Here is an 18,846-nt window from a genome sequence, read left to right as displayed (position 1 = left end):
GGATTAGCAAAGTAGAGCTTTGTAGAATGCTGCAACGATAGCAGCAAGTCTTTTAGGATATGTCTCCAACCATCTATGGCCATCTACAGACTGAAAGACTTGTCCATTTCAGCTCAAACTCCTTTATGTTGGATAATGAGCATCTGTTAACATCAGTTTTTCAAGTTTTCTCAATTTGGATTTATGTCTGGACTTTTATATGGTCATTCTAACCTGGCCTCTGCCATCTACCTGACCCATCTGCAGAGAGTAAGTCAGCTTTCATGACGTTCCAGTCTCCAGCTTGCCCCTGCAGATCTTCTCTGACTGTCTCCAGGTTTTCCTTAATACAATTTTTTAAACGCTGGTTTGGATTTCAGCTTCCCTGCCTGCTCAGGGGCATTACAGAGAGAAGATGCATCAATGTGCTTTTGGGGTAATTTTGGTGAACCGGCCTTTCCTGAGAAGGGTCACCATTGCTGCATAATTTCTCCACTTCTGGATATTACTTTCATGCTCATGACTGTTAATTCATGCTTCAACAGGAAGGGACAATTGCTTTTTGCCAGAGGACGAAGTCGGTTTGGATAGCTTTTATCATCATTTGCAAACTGCTTTTTGTATTTACTCAGGTTCTCCTTATCCACCATAACATTTCGTTTGATCTGAAACATCTAATTGTGACAAAAAAGCAACATCAAAAGAAATCTGTGAAACTTTTTTAACAGCACTATTTATACCTTTTTTGAAAACTCGTTACTGAGGACTTTTTTTCCCCCCACAGGTAAAAACATCACATGTAGAAATGAAATCTACCGCCTCCACAACTATTTTAAGACAACACAGTCCTGATGCTTGCTGGACACCTTCAGGCATTCTGAAGCTTCTTTGCCATGAACAAACCTCTAAATGTGCAGCGTTTGTGCATTTGGAGAACTTTTTCTGTCATTTGCAATATCCTTGGCAGCCTTTTCCGTGTTTTGGAGTCATTTTTGATGCAAAGCGATACTGGCTGTACAGAAACTGGATTGTTTCGTGTCGATTTGGCCGTGTTTTAAAGCGAGCAGTCTGCTGACTAGATCAGACTGAATGCTTTCAGCTGGACCAGTTCACTGCCTTAACTGAGCATTTATGGAAATTAAGCTATTTTGACCAAAAAAATTGGCAATTCTTTTTTTTTAAACTGGGTGCTTGTTATAAACCTCTAATCCAGAAAGATGTGAACATCAAGAAGCTGCAGAATTGACTCGGCATAACATTTGTGTTAGAGCAAAACGTCGGGCCACGGCTTGTGCACTAATTGGAGTGAGCTTACCGAGCCGTATCGGGCTAACTGAACAGGGAGCTCTGCACTTGTCGCTCCTTCTCTCTCTGCCTCTCAGGTCTCCGCGCAGCCAGGATGGCATCAAGCTTTTCCTTAGCCGGTCTCAGACCTCGATGAAAAATTCACCAGCCTGCCTCTCTTTAATTCTTTTAGTTCAGTACTGTCATCTTGGCTTGAAGGCCTGCCTCCTGTGCCCTCTGAAAAGGCTTCTGGGAGAAAAAAGCAGACAAAGTAGTTTAAAAACTGGGCTATTTTTTTGGCAAGCGGCATCTCACTTCAGGATATTTGGGAGAAAATAAAAAATGCAATCAAACTAGGTCTCAGATGGCACTCGTGTAAATATTGCAGCACACATTGGGGCCTTCACCTATTTTTTTTTATTTATTTTTTTTGACGAATTTGTCTCAGCATGCATTTGAAAGTAAGAGGTTCTGACGCTGTGTATCAGTCAACAATAAGGAGTCTGAAATGAGGATGTAAAGCAGTCGGAAATAAAAAATGAAATATTCATTGGGGAAAATTTGAATAAGCTACAAGACAGGCAGATTTGTAGGTAGGCAGCTCAGCAAGATTATTTTTGAGTGAGTACTTATGGGGGTTTCTGAGGACGGTATCCTGAGCTATTTTGGTGCCGGCTCAGGGTGTGTGATGGCAGGCAAAAAAAATTAAAAGACAGCTTCTGCGTTGTTAAGCAAAGTACCCTTACACCTCGCCTTGACAAATACAGCTAAACAGGCTTTGCTCCAATATATTCAGAAATACCGTCAACGTGTTTGAGTCAGCCTCCACCGCAGCAGAAATGAGCAATTCTCATGATGGTCTTGAGACAGGCATTCAGCTCTTTGGCTTCAGAGAAGCCATTATGAAAGTCGGTCTGCGGCCGATATTGATACAGAAATAAGCAAACAGATTAGATGTATCCATCCAGGTCAGTATGGATCTGAAGCAGGAGCACACTGCTCAGCTTCGGCCTTCAGGGAAAACCTGCAGCTCCGAGGGAGAGAAGCACCTCACCAACACAACACAATCCCTAGACAGCATGCTTTTATTTTTCAGTAGGTCAAATTGTTTGCAGTGCTGTCTGGACACGTCTCCGTGATAAAAATCCATCAAGCAGCTGCAGCTCATCCGACAACAGCAAACTGGATCATATCACACCTATCGTTAAATCATCACTGCAATGGCTTCCTGCGTGCAAATGGGCACACAGGTTACTGGTGCCTTAAAGTCCGAACTGATAAATGTATATAATTATGTTTACTGCAACTTTACCCAATACTCAAAATTACTTGTTAGATCATTTTAGTAATGTCTAGATTCTGTATTTGCTGTAAATTAGCTTGTTAAAGTTTATTTCTTTTTACACAATCATGTGTTGTCATTTTCAGTTTTTACCATTTTTTCCTAATTTTCCCCCTGTAAAGCACTTTGGATTACTTTGTCTATGAACAACACTGTTCAAGTAACAGCCTTGCAAAAATTTTCACCCTCTTTTTTATATATACCTATTTTCTTACATTCCCACCTGTAATTTAGATGTTTTTTAAATATTATTTTATGTTACTGAACTGTATAAAATAGTCTATTTGGTGAATAATACCAAAATAGACTGAATAATTAGAATAATACTCTTTTAACAAGAATGACAAATAAAAACAAAAATTTGGCATGTGAATATGTATCCATCAATTTTGCTCTAAAGCTTCTAAGTATCTGGTGCAATTAATTGCCTTCAAAAGTCAGATAATCTGTGAAATGAAGTCCACCTGTGTGCAATCTAAGTGTCACGTGATCGATCAGTATAAGCACACCTTTTCTGAAAGGCGTCAGAGGCTCACACCATGAAGACCAAGGAGCTCTCCAAACAAGTCAGGGACAGTTGTTGGAATACAAGCCAGGGTGAGGTTATGAAAACTATCCACATTTTTGATGTTCCCCTGGAGCACCTGTAAATCCATCATCTTCAAAAATGGAAAGTTCATGGTTCCACAGCAAACCTGCCAAGAGAGGGCCGCCCACCAGTACCAAAGGAGGGCATTAATCAGCGAGGCAGCACAGAGACCAAAGGTAACCCTGAAGGAGCTGCAGAGCTCCACAGCAGAGACTGGAGAATCTGCCTATTAGACCACAATAAGCCGTACACTCTATAGAGCTGGGATTTATGGAAAAGTGGACAAAATATATATATATTCTGTGTTAAAAATAAGAAGGCATGTTTTGGAGTTTGCCAAAAGACATGTGGATGACTCCTAAAAAGTATTAAGGAAGGTGATCTGGTCAGATGAGACTAAATTTGAACTTTTTGGCCACCGAAGAAAAACGCTGTTTCTGGTGCAAACCCAACACATCCTATCACCTGCGGGCAGGCTTTTGCTCAGCAGGGAAATGGAGAGATGGATGGTGCTATATACATGGATACTCTTGAGTAAATCCATCCCGAATCCACCCATCGTTGGGTGAAAGGCAAAGTCGACCCTGGACAGGTTGCATTCCATCAAATTTTATCATGCACAAGTGTTTGCCTGTTTATCAAAACCCTAAAATATCTCACACATAACATCTCTATAGGCATTTAAAACTGGATGGATGTGAACAAGCAGAAACCAGGGCCAAAGGTGAGCAGACGGAATATATCAGATGAATTATTGTTACAGTTACAAGCTGAAGGACAATAACAGGACATTGATTCTTACTTACAAGAACCCAGGCTCTCACAACTTTACTGCAAAACCTTAGACATCTGAACTGCTATCAAGCATTAGGTTTGTTAGAAACAACCAGTATCCCTTTAAGAGGTTTTCCTTTGAAACATAGAAGCTTGGATATCTGTACTGAACCACCAGCCCGAATCTATAAAACCCTCAGAACTATTCTCTCATAAAGCTCAGAGTTAGAGTCATAGGTTGAGTACAAAGAAGCTAATGAATACTAAAATAATGTGCAAAAGATGTGTGCTTTGACACATCTACAATGTTTGGGTCACAAATCTTTGAAATCTTGCTGGAAAGTTTTCCGTTTACTTGCCAAGTTCAGCAGCTTTTTCCCACGTTGAGTTACTAAGTTGTGTTTTTTGCTCTCATTTAGCATGGTATTACTTTTGATTGTTAGAAAATCCACTTGGTGATTCAAGACATATTTCTGTATCAGTGTATATGATCCATTGCTGGGCTTTCACCAACTAAGACCCTGATAAGATCTGAGTTACAAAACAGGACATTTAACAGGGTACGTTTTTAAATTGTTTTGCTACTTTGCAAAACGTAATCTCTACAAGATACTCCCCGAGGAACTACCTTAGCTCTCAAAAACAAGCAGCCATGCTCACATGCTCCTGGCAACGTCATATAAAACAGGAGTATGAAAGGAGTTCTTCTCTTCAGTATTCCATAATTACTCTTGTTTTCGTTTTTTAATGAAATTTGTCCTTCAAAGTGTTTTATTATGCATCCTGTACAGCTGCAGCAAAACAATTGAGCGCTGCATGGATTTCAGGAACACCCTGATACTCGAGCATCAGGACCAGCCAGATTTTACTGTCAAGCTTCTTCAGCATCCGCTCAGCTAAAAGTTGAAATAAAACCACGTGTTCAGGTCGATGGGTTCCATTGAGATGATTGCCAAGTCCTAGCGATGTTTCCTGCATCACCTTCTTTTTCTGCCAAAAATGGGCTGGCTCATTATGAGCCCAATTCTACCAGTCAGCCGGCTCCTGCAGTACAACCTGTACCACAACCATCATCATCAACGGGCATGATTCCAGTCAAACGTGAAGTAAAAAAAAAATTTAAAAAAAAAAAAAAAAAAAAAAAAAATATATATATATATATATATATATATATATATATATATATATATATATATATATATATATATATATATATATTTGCACCTCTTTTTTTAAATAAAAAAGATAAAAACTCATTTAAGTCTATCACTCTGCAGTCAGAATGAGAAAAAGCTTTTCAGATTAGATTTACATTTAACTAATTAGGGATAAACAAGCAGAATGCAGCCTTTACTAGTTTGATGAGTGTCAAATATGCATTTGACACTCATTCTGAATGCAAACATTAGGAGGTTTGCACCAGTTGAAGTCTTGAAAGGCAAAATGTAACATTTTGCCTTCCACAGAATGCAATGTATTTATAACTTTATTTAGACTCAATTAGTTCTGTTGTTTGCATCCACAGCTTCATCCATCATGGTTTAAGGGATCATCGGAGTTAAACTCTGGTTCGGGCTTATAAGGTACAAATTAAATTCAAATATTCCAGAATCTGTAAAAATCAGTGAAAATGCTGTTTCACTATGTGAAAATTATCATTATCAGGAATCAAGATTTTTTTTTTTATTATTATCATCATTTATTATCATCATGTTAAAATGAAAATTTAGTGGGACACCGGCTCAGAATTCCCATATAACACAAACAAAACGTTGTGTTCAAGTAGTTTGTTGCATCGACGACACATAATGAGAAGCTAAAAGCATGCAAATAGTCCTTTGTTTCTGATACTGAAAATAATGTTTTTAGCATTATCAATATTATTAACAGCATTAGTAGTAGTTGGTGTTGTAAGGACAAGGCAATCTTTCTTGCAACCATCTGTTGGGGTAGCAGCAATCAGAGTCAGTGACTTTAAAAAAAAAGTTTAATTAGCCTACAAAAATGTATTGCTTTTTTTCTGGGAACTCCTCCAGAGCCTCTGGAAATGACTGCACCAAAAACGAGTCTTCAGAAAATAAAGAACATCATGCTTAACCCTGAAGCGTCCTCTTCACGAGATTGCTTGTCAGAAGCAACTTCAGAACCGCTGTAATACTGACCACTACAGGAGATCCTTCCTGCCATCCACGTCTACAACAGCTCTTTGAAGGACGATGTGTAAAGGTGTATGAGCAACATTTAATTTCCCTTTGGGGTTATGAAAGTATATTTCAGAAGGAACTGAACTGAATAAATGTATGAAATGCATGAAGAATTAAAATGTTGCTGTCCATATGTCAAACTGTCAATCTTTCTGTTTGTTTTCACCTGAAGCTTTCCCACTTAAGCAGTGCACAACACGAGTCAATCAAGAAGCACAGAGGACAAGTTCAAAGCCGTTTTAATCGCATTTTAAGTTTCAGTACAGTTATTTACAAGTCTAAACAGTTCTATTGTTAAAATGTAATTTTCATTCTTATCTTTGGCATGCAGTGTCACCGTGAAATGAACAGAAAGCGTGGACCATGAATGCAAAGCCTGTTTTCGTGCGTACAAAGCTGAAATCCGAGGTTAATTGGGTGTTAACAGCGGAGGTGGAAACCAGCGTTCAAACCATTTTTTTTTTTTATTTTTTTTTTGTTACAAAGGTTACGAGATAGGATGCCAGTTTATTGAATGCCACTCGTTCCAAAATAAAACAGACAGTTCCTGTGAAGAGGCCTAGTCTCCAATCAGAAGGGGCGTGGCCTGTGACCCCTGCGTGACCTCAGCACAAAGGCTTGCAGTGTCTCATGTTGTTGGCACAGGTGCGACCCACGTTGGCCCCCTCCAGAAGCAAGTCAGAGAGTCGGTCAAGGCCGAGGCAGGTGGTGAGGGGACTGATGAGACCGTAGAGACCACCTAAGGTGATGCTGATGGGCCAGCCAATGCACAGCAGTATCACCAGCCAGATGATGCACCAGATACATGAGCCACAGCTGGCCATCCTGGTCTAGAGAAAAGGGAAAAAAAAGTTAGGAATCTATTATGACAAACTAAAACATACACTTTTTTTTAAACCCACTGCTTCAATTTAAGCTCAGCTTTAATATAAGGCCACAGCTACGGTTTTTAATATGGCTAATGTATTTAATGCGGCCATTAAACATAATTTGTTTATAGAAAACCGCGAACAAAATAAGTGCAACAGTTGTGATACTCGAGACTTACAGATTCAGTATTTATTGGTCAGTGCATGAGTAGTTTTGGACCACAGAATGCAATGTGTTTATAACATTCTTTAGACTCAAATGTAGAGGAAGTAATGTATTTTGATTAGAATATCACATTTGTGTATGAAATGTTAAAATGGCAGGTTTTCTACGTGTAAAAATAAAAATTAAGTAAATCATTTTAGAACATCTGACCTCATCTTAAAAACAGACTACAGTCGTTTTAGTCTTGAAACTGTGTGGTTACGTTCAGTGTTTACGATCTGAAACGAATACTTTATCGCACCACCTTTTGATTTTACATAACAGCACTTTGCATTGATTTGTAGTGTTGAAGAATGAAGTCCCTCTTCATCTTCGGTTTCCCGGCAGAAGCTTCAAGGTTTAATCAAACGTTGACTGGAGTTTGGAGCTGAACCAACATTGGTTTAACCGAACCATGTCACTTTTTTACCTCATGCTTTTGGAAGATTTAAAATGTCTTTTTGCTAAATTTATCCTAACTTGGATGTTTTTTTTCTCTTTGAGAAAAGACTTCTGTCTTGCCACCGTACCCCCAGACATACGAGGTGGGCAGGAGATCAGTGTCCTAGCAACTACACTGTGTTGCTTGCCAGAAAGTCCTGAAGCTTATTTGTTGTTACTAAAAGCCTCTTGCCAAGTTCCATGAGCAGTTTTCCTCTCATCTTTTCATCAGTTTTGGAGAAATCTCCCTGTTGCATCTGTATTCTTTTCTCCATTCGTCGCTGACTGTCTTCACTATGTCCTTGTGTACATTAAATGATTCAAAATTATTTTATAACCTTTTTAGGGCTGATATAATTTGATACTGAGATCCCTCCTGAAGCTTTTAAAGCTATCTGCGGATAATGGCTTTTTCCATGAGATGTGAACCAGAAATGGTCAAGATCAGCCTCCTGGATCAGGGGAACCTCACTTGAGGTTTATCAGAGGCACCTTGGATGATGGCAGATGTGTACTCATTCTTATTTAATTTAAGGTGACAAAGCGATGGTTATATTATGGTCACAATCCCCAGCATAAGACTGGTACTCTTACACACCTGCATAATTTCTCAGTTATAGGTCGTCTGAAATGCTTTAACTTGGCCTTGTATTTTCCTACATGATAAAAACCTGCCACTTTTACAAGGCGGTAAAGATCTTTTTCCACTGAATACTACTGATCTCAGTAACAATTCAACAACTTTGATATTAAGATATTTTGTCAAAAGCATCCAATAAAGAGTTTATTTTTTTAAAGTGTATGATCACTTTTTGCATCTTCCTTTAAAAACGGTTAACGTGAATATCTAGATTACACACGACGACATGCACAGGGAGCAGTAAATGCTCTTCTGTCGTGATGGGAGCTTATCAGTTGGAGATGCGAATTGTCGATGATCTGGAAGTGGTTGTCAGGATCAGGCAGCTGCCTTTATAGGCCACGATATGCTGACGGCTTCGAGCGATAACCACCATGCCTGTCCGCCTGTCGAGGTCAGCTGACCGCTGAATGACACGGTGTTGAAGAGGCACTGGCACCTTTTAGTCACCCACCAACAGCAGATCAGCAAACACCATTCAGAACCTTTATAATAAGCAGAACTGTCAGCACAGATGAGCAGCAGCCTTAATGCACTACTATTCTCAGCCTGCTGCCTCACCTGCAGTGAAAAAGTTACACTTGGTGAACTGTGTCACGTCTCAACTTCCCTTTTCCAACTTCGAAAGTTTTTTTTTTTTTTTCTCAAATAGGAACTGTGGCTTTAAATATTTCCTGCGATAAGGTCCACCAGCAAAATCTGGCCCGAGGCCCAGCCTTGAAGTTAAGATAGTAGAACTGATGGTTTTATGAGTGTGAAAGTATTGTGCGCTGTCAGGCTGATTCTTTAAGCTTGTTAAAGCTTTTAAGACACAATGGTCAGATCTCGGCCCTGCAGGCACGGCTGCCTTGACTCTGTGTAATGTGTAATTTCCTGTTTTGACAGCACTGTCGCGTACGGTTGGCCAATAAAACTACACGCTCTCGCACGAGCGTGTCTCATGGTGGATCTCGTGCTCTTGGTAAACGCCCGGCCATTAAAAAAAAAAAAAAAAAAAAAGAGGGAAAATACACACATATGAGCCAAAAAATTAGAAGTAGTTTAAGGATAGAAGAACCCACGCAAAAAATTGGAGAATATTCTTCAGATTTTAAATCTAAAATTCAACCCACAGTCTTTACATGTAACCTGCTGAATTATTACAAACTCAGCAGTTCCACTGAACTATTTTCTAACTTTTAAAAAAAAACCCTTATAGACTATAAAACATCAAACAAAAGCACTTTTTTTCCCATTATAAGTTAGTCGAGCAATAATCAGTCTACTTTCTAGTTATATCCCATGCAGTTAGTGACATATCATCCTTAAGCGGAGGTTAGGAGCGTGAGCTTTGCAAAAAATTAGCCATTAACCTAGTGAATACCTGTCCTGTGAGTATAAAAGACATGTTCACCTTCAGCAGAGACAAGCTTCTGGAGGAACTGAGAAGCTGCTTTCCTTCTTGCTTGGACAAAACTCTCCCAGATCCTTCTTCAGACTTCCAGGGAAGATGATTGTAAGCAGTGGCCACTTCCCACCAGTTAGCCTCTAATTTGCTGGAACAAGGTGCCACAGGAGCTGGACTGTCATGAGGCCGGCTGGGAGGAAGCAGAAAGCTAAGGGGAAGCCTGAACAGAGCGAGGCTGTTGCACAATGCCAGTATTCATGTGACTCAGGAGAAATATATGCCTGGTGTCATGAGATTTTCAGCTCATTTGTGATATGGTGAGATGTCTCGAACCTTTGTGATTGGTTAGATGCAGTGGATTGCATATATATATATATATATATATATATATATATATATATATATATATATATATATATATAACTCTGCAGTCAGAAAGAGAAAAAGCTTTTCAGAGTAGATTTACTACTGAAACTACTCTTACTACTTTAACTAATTAGGGATAAACAAGCAGAATGCAGCCTTTACTAGTTTGATGAGTGTCAAATATGCAAAGAAACCATTCTGAATGCAAACATTATATATATATAAATTTTATGTGATAGGTATAATTATGTATTTGAATACAGCTTCACTCAAATCATCTGAAGTATGACATTTTTCCCACAATGGAGAGCATTTGTGAAATTCAAGATTAGCCAGCCATTATTAGCTGGACCTATGTATAGACTTTGACTGGCCTATTCTGCAAAAATAAACATGCTTTCATCCAAACCATTATGGTATTATTAGGGCTTTGGTTTTGCTGGTCCTGGTCTGGTATCTCGTTGCCTTAAACTGGTTTATTTCTGACTGCCTGGCATTGAGCTTCATCCATCTTTCCATCAAGTCTGACCAGTTTCCTTGTTCCTGTGGAGAGAAAGCATTCCCACGGCATACTGCTGGCACCGCAAAACCGCTTTTCGGTGCGTTTGCAGTTGTGCGGTGTTGAAAAGTGCTCAGTGAGCTATTGTTTTATTACTTAACTCTGCTTTAAACTTAACTTGATGCGTTGGACTTTATTTAGGCTCATCAGAGGAGGCAATTCAAATGCATGCCACCCTTCCAGATTCTGAAAATCTTTTAAAACATTGAAATCTTTTATTGGTCTTTCACTTTGCAATAACGGGCTATGTTGTGAAATCCCAGTAAAATACACTGAAATTTGTGAGGAATGTTCAACATGTGTGATTTTTTTTAAAACAAGACAGCATGTATTTAAAGAGATTTACATTAGTACAGAGTGAATTCAGCAGTTTTATCATTATTTTATGAAGAATATTTAAAGTAAAATGAGTCTGCTGAGTCAGTATTTCCAAGTTGCACTGGTATACGATCAAAAATATTTAAACCAGCGATCCAGTCCTTTACTTTTCAACGAACAGCCCAACCTACTGCTCCAGATCCTGTGAACCTCCACGTCGACCGCTCTGAACTTACACATTATGGGCGAGGAACAAAAAGAAAAAACAAGAAATTTCCTGGCTTTACACCTGACTGCAGAAAAAGTGTCTCTCCACATCTATCAACACATAGTTCTCCAGCAGGTCCCTGAACTGGCGTAGGCACAAGCAGCTGTGCAGCTGACCTGCTGCTCTACCAGGCAGCCCGAGGTATGATGTAACGACGACCAACCTCTCGTGCATGATAATGAACAAATTTCCAGTCTGTGTCTTCGCCTGCAGGGTTGTGGGCCTTGTTAAACTCTTAATCATGTCTAATTTATGTTTAAATCACCAAGCACCGCTTTAAACTTGGATTATGGATATCTCTCTCGGTATTTCACCAAGTCTCCTCCTCCATATCACCTGGAGCGTAAGGCGTCTTGAGTTCTGCACACACACATATGAATGGTGAAGGATTTAATGTTGCCGGTTGAGTGACTGTACATCTAGAGGGCAGGGTGAAATCCCCCAGCATGCACACGGGCTCTTGGGTGAAGCGACTGACCTACAAACGCAGCTTAGTAGCAGCCTGCATTGCTGGTATGGGTTGAGCCAGCCACGGCGCGGTTAAGATTACCATGAATGGACGGATGTATCATGACAAAGAGGTTTTTTTTTGATAGAGCGAGCGATAAAGTGATTATGATTGCAGACAAAGTGCATTATCGGCTTTGGTAGCTGCATATAAGGAAAAAAGGCCACCATAAATACAAAGAATTCTGTTTATTTAATAAAGCACTAACGGTTACAAAAGATCATCTGTTGATAAAAAAAGAAAGAAACGCAGAAAATAGATTCAGTATCAATGACATCACATTTTTTTTTTCTGAATGGAGGATCTAATTTCTCCCCGTGGAGCGGTCTCATAAGGGATCCTCTACTGCTCTTGCTCCTCCTCTCCGTCGCTGTCGCTGTCTCTGCCTGGATGCTCGGGCATCTTCGCGTGGCCAACTGCATCCTGGTCCCCCGCTTCCTCCTTGGCGTTGTCTGTGTTTGGCTCGGCGCTCGCCTCTCCTGGCTTTTCCTGCTCCATGGGAGTTTCTGGCTGTGGTTCCTCTGAGCTACCCTGCTCTGTCTCGACTGCAGCTTCTTCCTTGGTTTGTTGCGGAGGCAGAGCCAGTTTCTGCTGTTGCTGCTGAGAAATCCCAAAGAGAGGAGGGTTTTCAACAAAGAAAATATATTTCCACCTTATGTTGTTGTCAATATAAAGAAAAAATACATGCCAGAATCAAAAAGAGTCTCATGAAACGGTTTATGAGTTTGTACTTTTCTGACTTTATATTATGGAGATGATCTCTTAACTGTAGTTATTTTAGAAATTAATGTAAACGCCATTTATTTGTTAAATAGAGCTGTTACTGGTAGGCTTGTCTAACAAATGTACAAAACAGGAATGTCGTAGAGCTTTATGAATTAACTTTTGACTTACAATAGACTACTAGAGTTCATGTTTTAGATGTTTGAAAAAAAATAAGTCTATCCTTTAGGAAATATATTGGTAAGGCTGAAGGTGTGACGTTAGGACATTTGAGCTTCACCTAAGACATTTTACCCATTTCAGCTGCTACCTTATAGTGTGGAGCTTATGTAATAAAAAAGCAGCTATAAAGATGAAGATCCAGTGCCGTGTGAAAATATTCATATTACTTTTTCATAGTCAGTCATGATACAACCACAAATGGCAAAATATTTTATTGGGATTTCAATGGAAACCAACATAAATGAGTTAGAATAATTGTAAAATACAGAGAAAATTACATGGTTCTCAAAATTTCTTGTAAAAGAAATTTGAAAAATTGTTGAATGCGTTTGTATTCAGCCCCTCCGAGTCAATACAAATATGCTCAAACTGTCAGATTTGTTGGAGGGCGTCTGTGAGTAGAATAATTTATGTCTTGCCCAAGATCAAATATAGGTCTGGACTTGGTCTGGGCCATTCTTACACACAAACATGCCATAATCTAAACCCCAGACGCTGAACACCAGACCTCCAGGGCAGGTGCCCTGCAGCTTTTAGATGAGTTTCCGCTTCATTGCAGCAGAATCGCATACCTAGGTCATCAGCAGAATTTCACTGCATGCTGTGGAAGTAATTCAGCTTTTTGATTTGGACAGATTGGACATGGTACATATCGAAAACCTGCAGGACTACGGCCCTCGAGGCCTGGATGGTGATGCCACTGATCTAAACCACCTCATTCTAGCTCTGGCTGTTTAGGGGTGTCATCCAGGTAGAAGCTCAACTTCCATGACTGCCCTGTACTCATCAACTCTGACAAGTTTCCTGTTTCTCTTTAAAGAAAAGGATCTCCAAGGCATGATGCCGCCACAATCATGACTTCAATGTGATGTGCAGTGTTAGTGTAACATTTTGGTCTTACCGGAACCTCTAAAGCCGTCGCAGAACATTTGTATTCATATTGGGGTGCAGTCTATTTAAGAATAAAGGGATTTCTGAAATTATTTTTTTGGTGGGCTAAATACATTAGGAGGGTTGAAGGGAAAAGCAAGCTCCACTTTTCAGATTTGTATTTTGTTTTTATGTGCTATTTTTCAAAATATCACAAACTTCGTGACAGCAAAAATAACATGAACTAAAAGGCGAGGGATATGAACTCTATTAAACCTTTATTATTACTGGTGTTATTAACTCATTCTCACATGATGGTAATGAAAGGTGTTTACCTGTCTGTACTTCTGGGAGGTCTGCATCATGTGCATGTACATGTTGTACACAAAGTTTGTCATCTCTGGCATGTCCTTGATGATCCGGTCGGGCTGCTCATCTCTCTAAAAGGAGAGAGAGAGAAAAAAGAAGAAGAAAAAGATTATTTGATGATCTAGAGTAGTAATGAAAAAAAAAAAAATGAAAATCAAAAACTCAATCTTGTTAGAAATGATTCATTAAGGCCCCACTGGAGGTTTTATGAGGAAAATCAGTGAGGAAATTACATTTTATCCCTTAACAAAAATGTTCCTTCCAGCCACCACTTCTCACAGGCTGAGGAAAGTGCAGAATGCAGAGTCAGTAATTCCCCGACATTAGTATGCAGACCATCTCTTGCTGCCTAAACTGCGGAGTGAGATGAGCTGAATATTTTATCTGATGATAGACCTTGGCTTCGTTAACAGAGAAGATGCTCACTGAAAACCTGCTGGCATCGTGTCAAATTCAATGAGACGGTCGGGACGCTTCATGACTACAACTTAAATGTTTACGGATCCTCTGTAGGAAAGAAACTAATAAAACTTACTGCTTTGCTGTAATATCATCACTAACATACAGTGCCATGAAAAAAATAACTGTTCCCTTCAAGATTTCTTTTATTTTTGCTGTTTTGTCACACCAAGATGATTCCGATTATTAAACAGATTTTTGTTTCAGACAAACATAAACAGAGTAAGATGCCTGTGCAAATTCTTAGTGATCTGGGTCATTGTAACAGCAAACAGGCTTAAATCGGAGGAATCCGGACTTTCGCTCAGTTCTTTCTGAAAATGTTTTTGACAACAAGATTCCTGGATAGGCGTTGAAACGTTTTCCGAAAGAACTGAGCGAAAGTCCGGTTTCCTCCGATTTAAGCCTGTTTGCTATAAACGGGGTAAATACAAAATGCAGTATTTAGCCATAAAGAGAAACCAATCCAGCCCCCATAGCTGCCATCAGGGATGTGTGAAAACTTTTTCTAGTTTTCTATTATTTGCTTGAAGTGTTCCTGGTTCTTTGAGACCTCCTGGATGAGTCGTCAATGCGCTCTTAGAGTGATTCTGGTCGTCTGGACACTCCTGGGACGTTTCACCAAGGTTTCATGTGTTCTTGATTTCTGTATAAAGCCGTTTTTTATTTGTGGTTCCCATATCTTGTAACTTTTCCCAGACCGATAGATGTCAGTGAATTTAGTTCTCATTTGTTCTCGAATGTCTTTAATCCGGAGCAGGAAGCGCTGCTATTAGAGATCTTCTGGCCGATCATGTTGTAGGACAGCTTCTGTTCAAGTGATTTTCGGATTCTCTCGATTTGTTAACTAAGTTTAGAAGCGGTTACAGAAACTGAACTACGTTTAGTTGATCAAAGTAAATTCACGACTTAAACAGGTCAGTTAGTCGTTTCCAGATAACCGGGTTGGCCTGGGTAGCTTTCCCTCCACCCTTTAATAAATTAAATCCAGCTAAAACCTAATTATGTATCTGTAAGGTGTGAACAGATGTTAAAACACCGAAGAAAATGCTCCAATAAAGCAACCCGACTTTGGATTTAGTCAGGTTAAAGTGCTTGTGATCCTCCTGGTAGGGGTTGTCGGATAAAATCTGCATGTGCGTGTTAGCAGCGAAGGGTTACCAGCCGTAGATGGACGGGCTAAGCAGGGGCCGCATGTGTGTGCCCAAAAGAGCTGTCCCTCATGGGGATGAACACTCGGGAGTCAGAGAAAAGTGTCAGAGGCTGCGGGGTGTTTTAGACTGCCCTGTTGCCACAGCCAGTGAGCTGCAGTGACCAGACAACGGCCGTGTCACGCCGGTCTGGCCCGGGGCTCTTACTGTTGGATCTTTGCGGGTTAATTATAGCCAGGCCCGTGTTTCCCCATACGCGCCAAAGACCCCCACAGACTGCTGTTGACAGATCCGTCTCTATGTGTAAAATAGCAGGACAAGAATCCGGCATGACCAAGCGGAAACGGACCGAGGAATAATTCATGGAAGAAGCGACTGGCATGGATCTTGGATAATTTGCCCGACTCATGATAAGGCAGGTAAATTGAATAAAAGAGGCCGATTTATCCAGAGAGCAGAACGTGCGTGAGGATGTACGTACGGGCTGTTCCTGGCTGTAGTACTCGTGCGGCCTGATGTGCAGCTGCAGCGGTCTGGCAGTGAGTTGCTTGAAGGCGGGAGTCAGCTCGAAGCAGTTCTCGAACAGTGACACCCGGGCAAAGATGTACAGACCCAATCTGGCTCTTGACATGGCCACCACAAGACGCCTCACGTCCCTGTGGAGGGAGAAGGAGGGGGAAAAAAAAGAAATAAAACAGCTGAGAATCGGTTTGACACGGAGGGGGGGGAAAAAGATGCAAAGAGACGTGAGTGGGAGGGGAAGGGAAAACTGTGAAATTCTCAAATCATGTGTAGGGGCAAAAAAACAAAAACTCAAATCAGGGTTAAAGGATACAGTGAAGATGGGAAAGAAAAGGGCAGCGTGGCGTGGGAAGAGGGAAGGTTTAAAGAAAGATACGCGGGACTAGGTGAGTGGGACAAATATAGCGGCTGAGAGAAAAACAAAAGGATGAGAGGCAAAAGGGAAGATAAGCAGAGGAGAGAAAGAGGCAGGAGTCGGAGAGTAGGAGAAGGGGCAGATTTAGGTTACTTTTCTTGCCATCTGAGAGAATTAAGAGATTAGAGGGACAGAGGAGTAATTTTTCTAGGAAGAGGAAATAAAATCCCGCTTGGCTTGTTCTAACAGCCAACGCGTTTGTTTATATACTCCGCTGTCAAGGAACGCAAAAGAAAACCGCCCCATGCTTAAGTATTACCGTTTATGTTTTAAATGTACATTGTACTGAGTCCCTTTTACGTAGGTGTTGACCGAAACAGATTTTTCTATTACTAGTGATGATGTTTAAAATTCAGGGTCGCTGATATTTTAGATCAAAACTGGCTATTTTTTACTTAGCCTTTGTGAATTTTTTTGTCGCTTTCCATTTCTTTGACCTGTGATCAGACTTTTGCTCATTTCTGTCTTGAAACTTCTGCGTCAATAATTTCCATTAATCCAATGGTGGAGACGTTTAAAATGGCTACAAATGATTGCATTTTTTTGTCATAGGAGACTTATTCTGGACCACACGGTTGAGATGGAGCTCTCCTGCAGATGTCAGAGCCGATGCTGGACGGAAACTACTGCTAACTCGACTGCATCTAGCTAATAGAAACTGCTCATCAAACTGTAGGTTAGGCAGGTTTATTTATCTAAAAATAACTTCCCATATTTAACAAATATAAATGGCTTTGAGAAATGGGAAGAGCAAGTTTCCACTGGTAGCATTTTTCAGGAGTTGGCAGACACACTGCGCCAGAACCAAGTTTGCATGCCAGGTGGATCTGTTTGCGTTGACAACTGACGATTTTTTCCATATTGTCCTAAAATAAAAAATGTCTACATAACTTAAATTAGTAAAAAATCTCTGACAGGTCTCTGAATTATTTTGCTTTGATCAGTAATCTGTCCATTGTAAAATACGAGTACACTAAGAACAAATGAGGACAAGTACCAGAATTCATGAAAATCACTGGTAATACAAACTTTTCAGACGATGATATACAGTTTAATTACATGTAAAACTTAAAAGTTTCTTTAGGAATATTTATCTCTACAGTTCATTGAAAAACAACTACAAATAAAAATAAGCGGATAGTAAATACACTACTTTAAGGAAACGGATATGAAGAAGTTTGTTTATTACAGACCTGAATATTGGTGTAGGAGTTGATGAAGGGGCAAATAAACCTGGAGCCTTTCCTTTCTCTTTGCTATTAAATGCAACTACATGACGGTGTATTGTGTTAAATTCCACTAAATACATAGCAGTTTGTGGCTGCGACATAAACACAATGTGATTGAGTTTAGGGTTTGTAATATTGTAGCAAAGCACTATATACAGAGCATCTACTTAAAATAATACTAACACAATTTTGAAAGCCAAAAAATAAAGTCCTGAATGTGAACTCATCAAGCTGCAAAAAAGCTATATTCAATGTACATTTTACCCACTTACTTTACTGAATGCTACCTTAGCGCAACGTATATCACACAAATCAAAGCACATTCAGTTAGAAGATTAGTAACTCATAGTTTACAAAAACACTGACTTTTTTTTTTTTTGCAAATATGGAAATGTAGCCTAAAGTGTGAAATAAGGAGTCCACCTGAACAACTCAGCAGATTAAGAGAAATAATCCCTTCAATACGCACGATGAGTTTCATGAATATGCAAAAAAGGCACAAAAAAGGCTTATGGGAGCTGGTGAGCATGGTAGAGTAATTTCACAAAACACACCAGCCTTGTGCAGATTATTGCAAAAATTAATGCAAAGTTCAGAAAAGAAAAACTGCTACAAACAGGAAAAACTAAAGGATCATATTTTCATGTGAGGTAAAAAAAAACCTCCAAGAGCCTGTACCAGTAAGGACAGGGCTGCGTGGGACATGAACCGATCATGAAGCATGGTAGCCTGTGGACATGGCAGTGCAGAGAGATGCCCACCTGGGCTGTTCCGTGACACGACGGGGCAAAGCGGACGAGTAGATACCCTTTGTGTGTCCGTGTGTGTTCCCAAAACAGTTTGTGTGTGTGTGTGTGCTTTTCTGTCAAAGTGTGTGATCCTGTATATGACTGTGCCAGTGCGCGTCAGCAGGGGGGGGGGTTCTTCTGTCAAAGCCGGGGTCAGTTCATCATATGGTCAGCTGTATGCCTCGTGGTTGTCATGGCAGCAGATTGCCAGGAGGAGAGATGCAAGATCAGAGGAGAGGAAGAGGAGCACGACTTATGAAGGTGATGTCAGCGGTAGGCTGCAGTGATCCCGGTATATCTCCTAGTGAACCATTCAGAGGTGTCTGTGCCCTTAACATATGAATGAATCACAAGCTAAAGTAGTG

At 40.2% G+C, this 18,846-nt stretch overlaps 1 protein-coding gene across 2 annotated transcripts in view; it reads right to left on the bottom strand.

The window, feature by feature from the left end:
* Nucleotides 1-12,014: 12,014 nt before the first annotated feature.
* The window catches only part of aqr (aquarius intron-binding spliceosomal factor), a 96,345-nt gene continuing 89,513 nt past the window's right edge, over nt 12,015-18,846 (bottom strand). For both annotated transcript variants that reach the window (XM_012861569.3, XM_036150560.1), the window contains exons 34-36: nt 16,009-16,183; nt 13,884-13,988; nt 12,015-12,333 (exon numbers count right to left, since the gene is read on the bottom strand). In XM_012861569.3, the coding sequence (XP_012717023.2) occupies nt 12,076-12,333; nt 13,884-13,988; nt 16,009-16,183 (538 nt within the window). In that variant the 3' untranslated portion in view covers nt 12,015-12,075. The remainder of the gene's footprint in view (nt 12,334-13,883; nt 13,989-16,008; nt 16,184-18,846) is intronic.

Source organism: Fundulus heteroclitus, chromosome 19 (assembly GCF_011125445.2).
Source record: "Fundulus heteroclitus isolate FHET01 chromosome 19, MU-UCD_Fhet_4.1, whole genome shotgun sequence".
Taxonomy (NCBI): Eukaryota; Metazoa; Chordata; class Actinopteri; order Cyprinodontiformes; family Fundulidae; genus Fundulus; species Fundulus heteroclitus.
The sequence above is the reverse complement of the archived record's forward strand: the minus strand, read 5'-3'. Positions and strand labels throughout refer to the sequence as shown.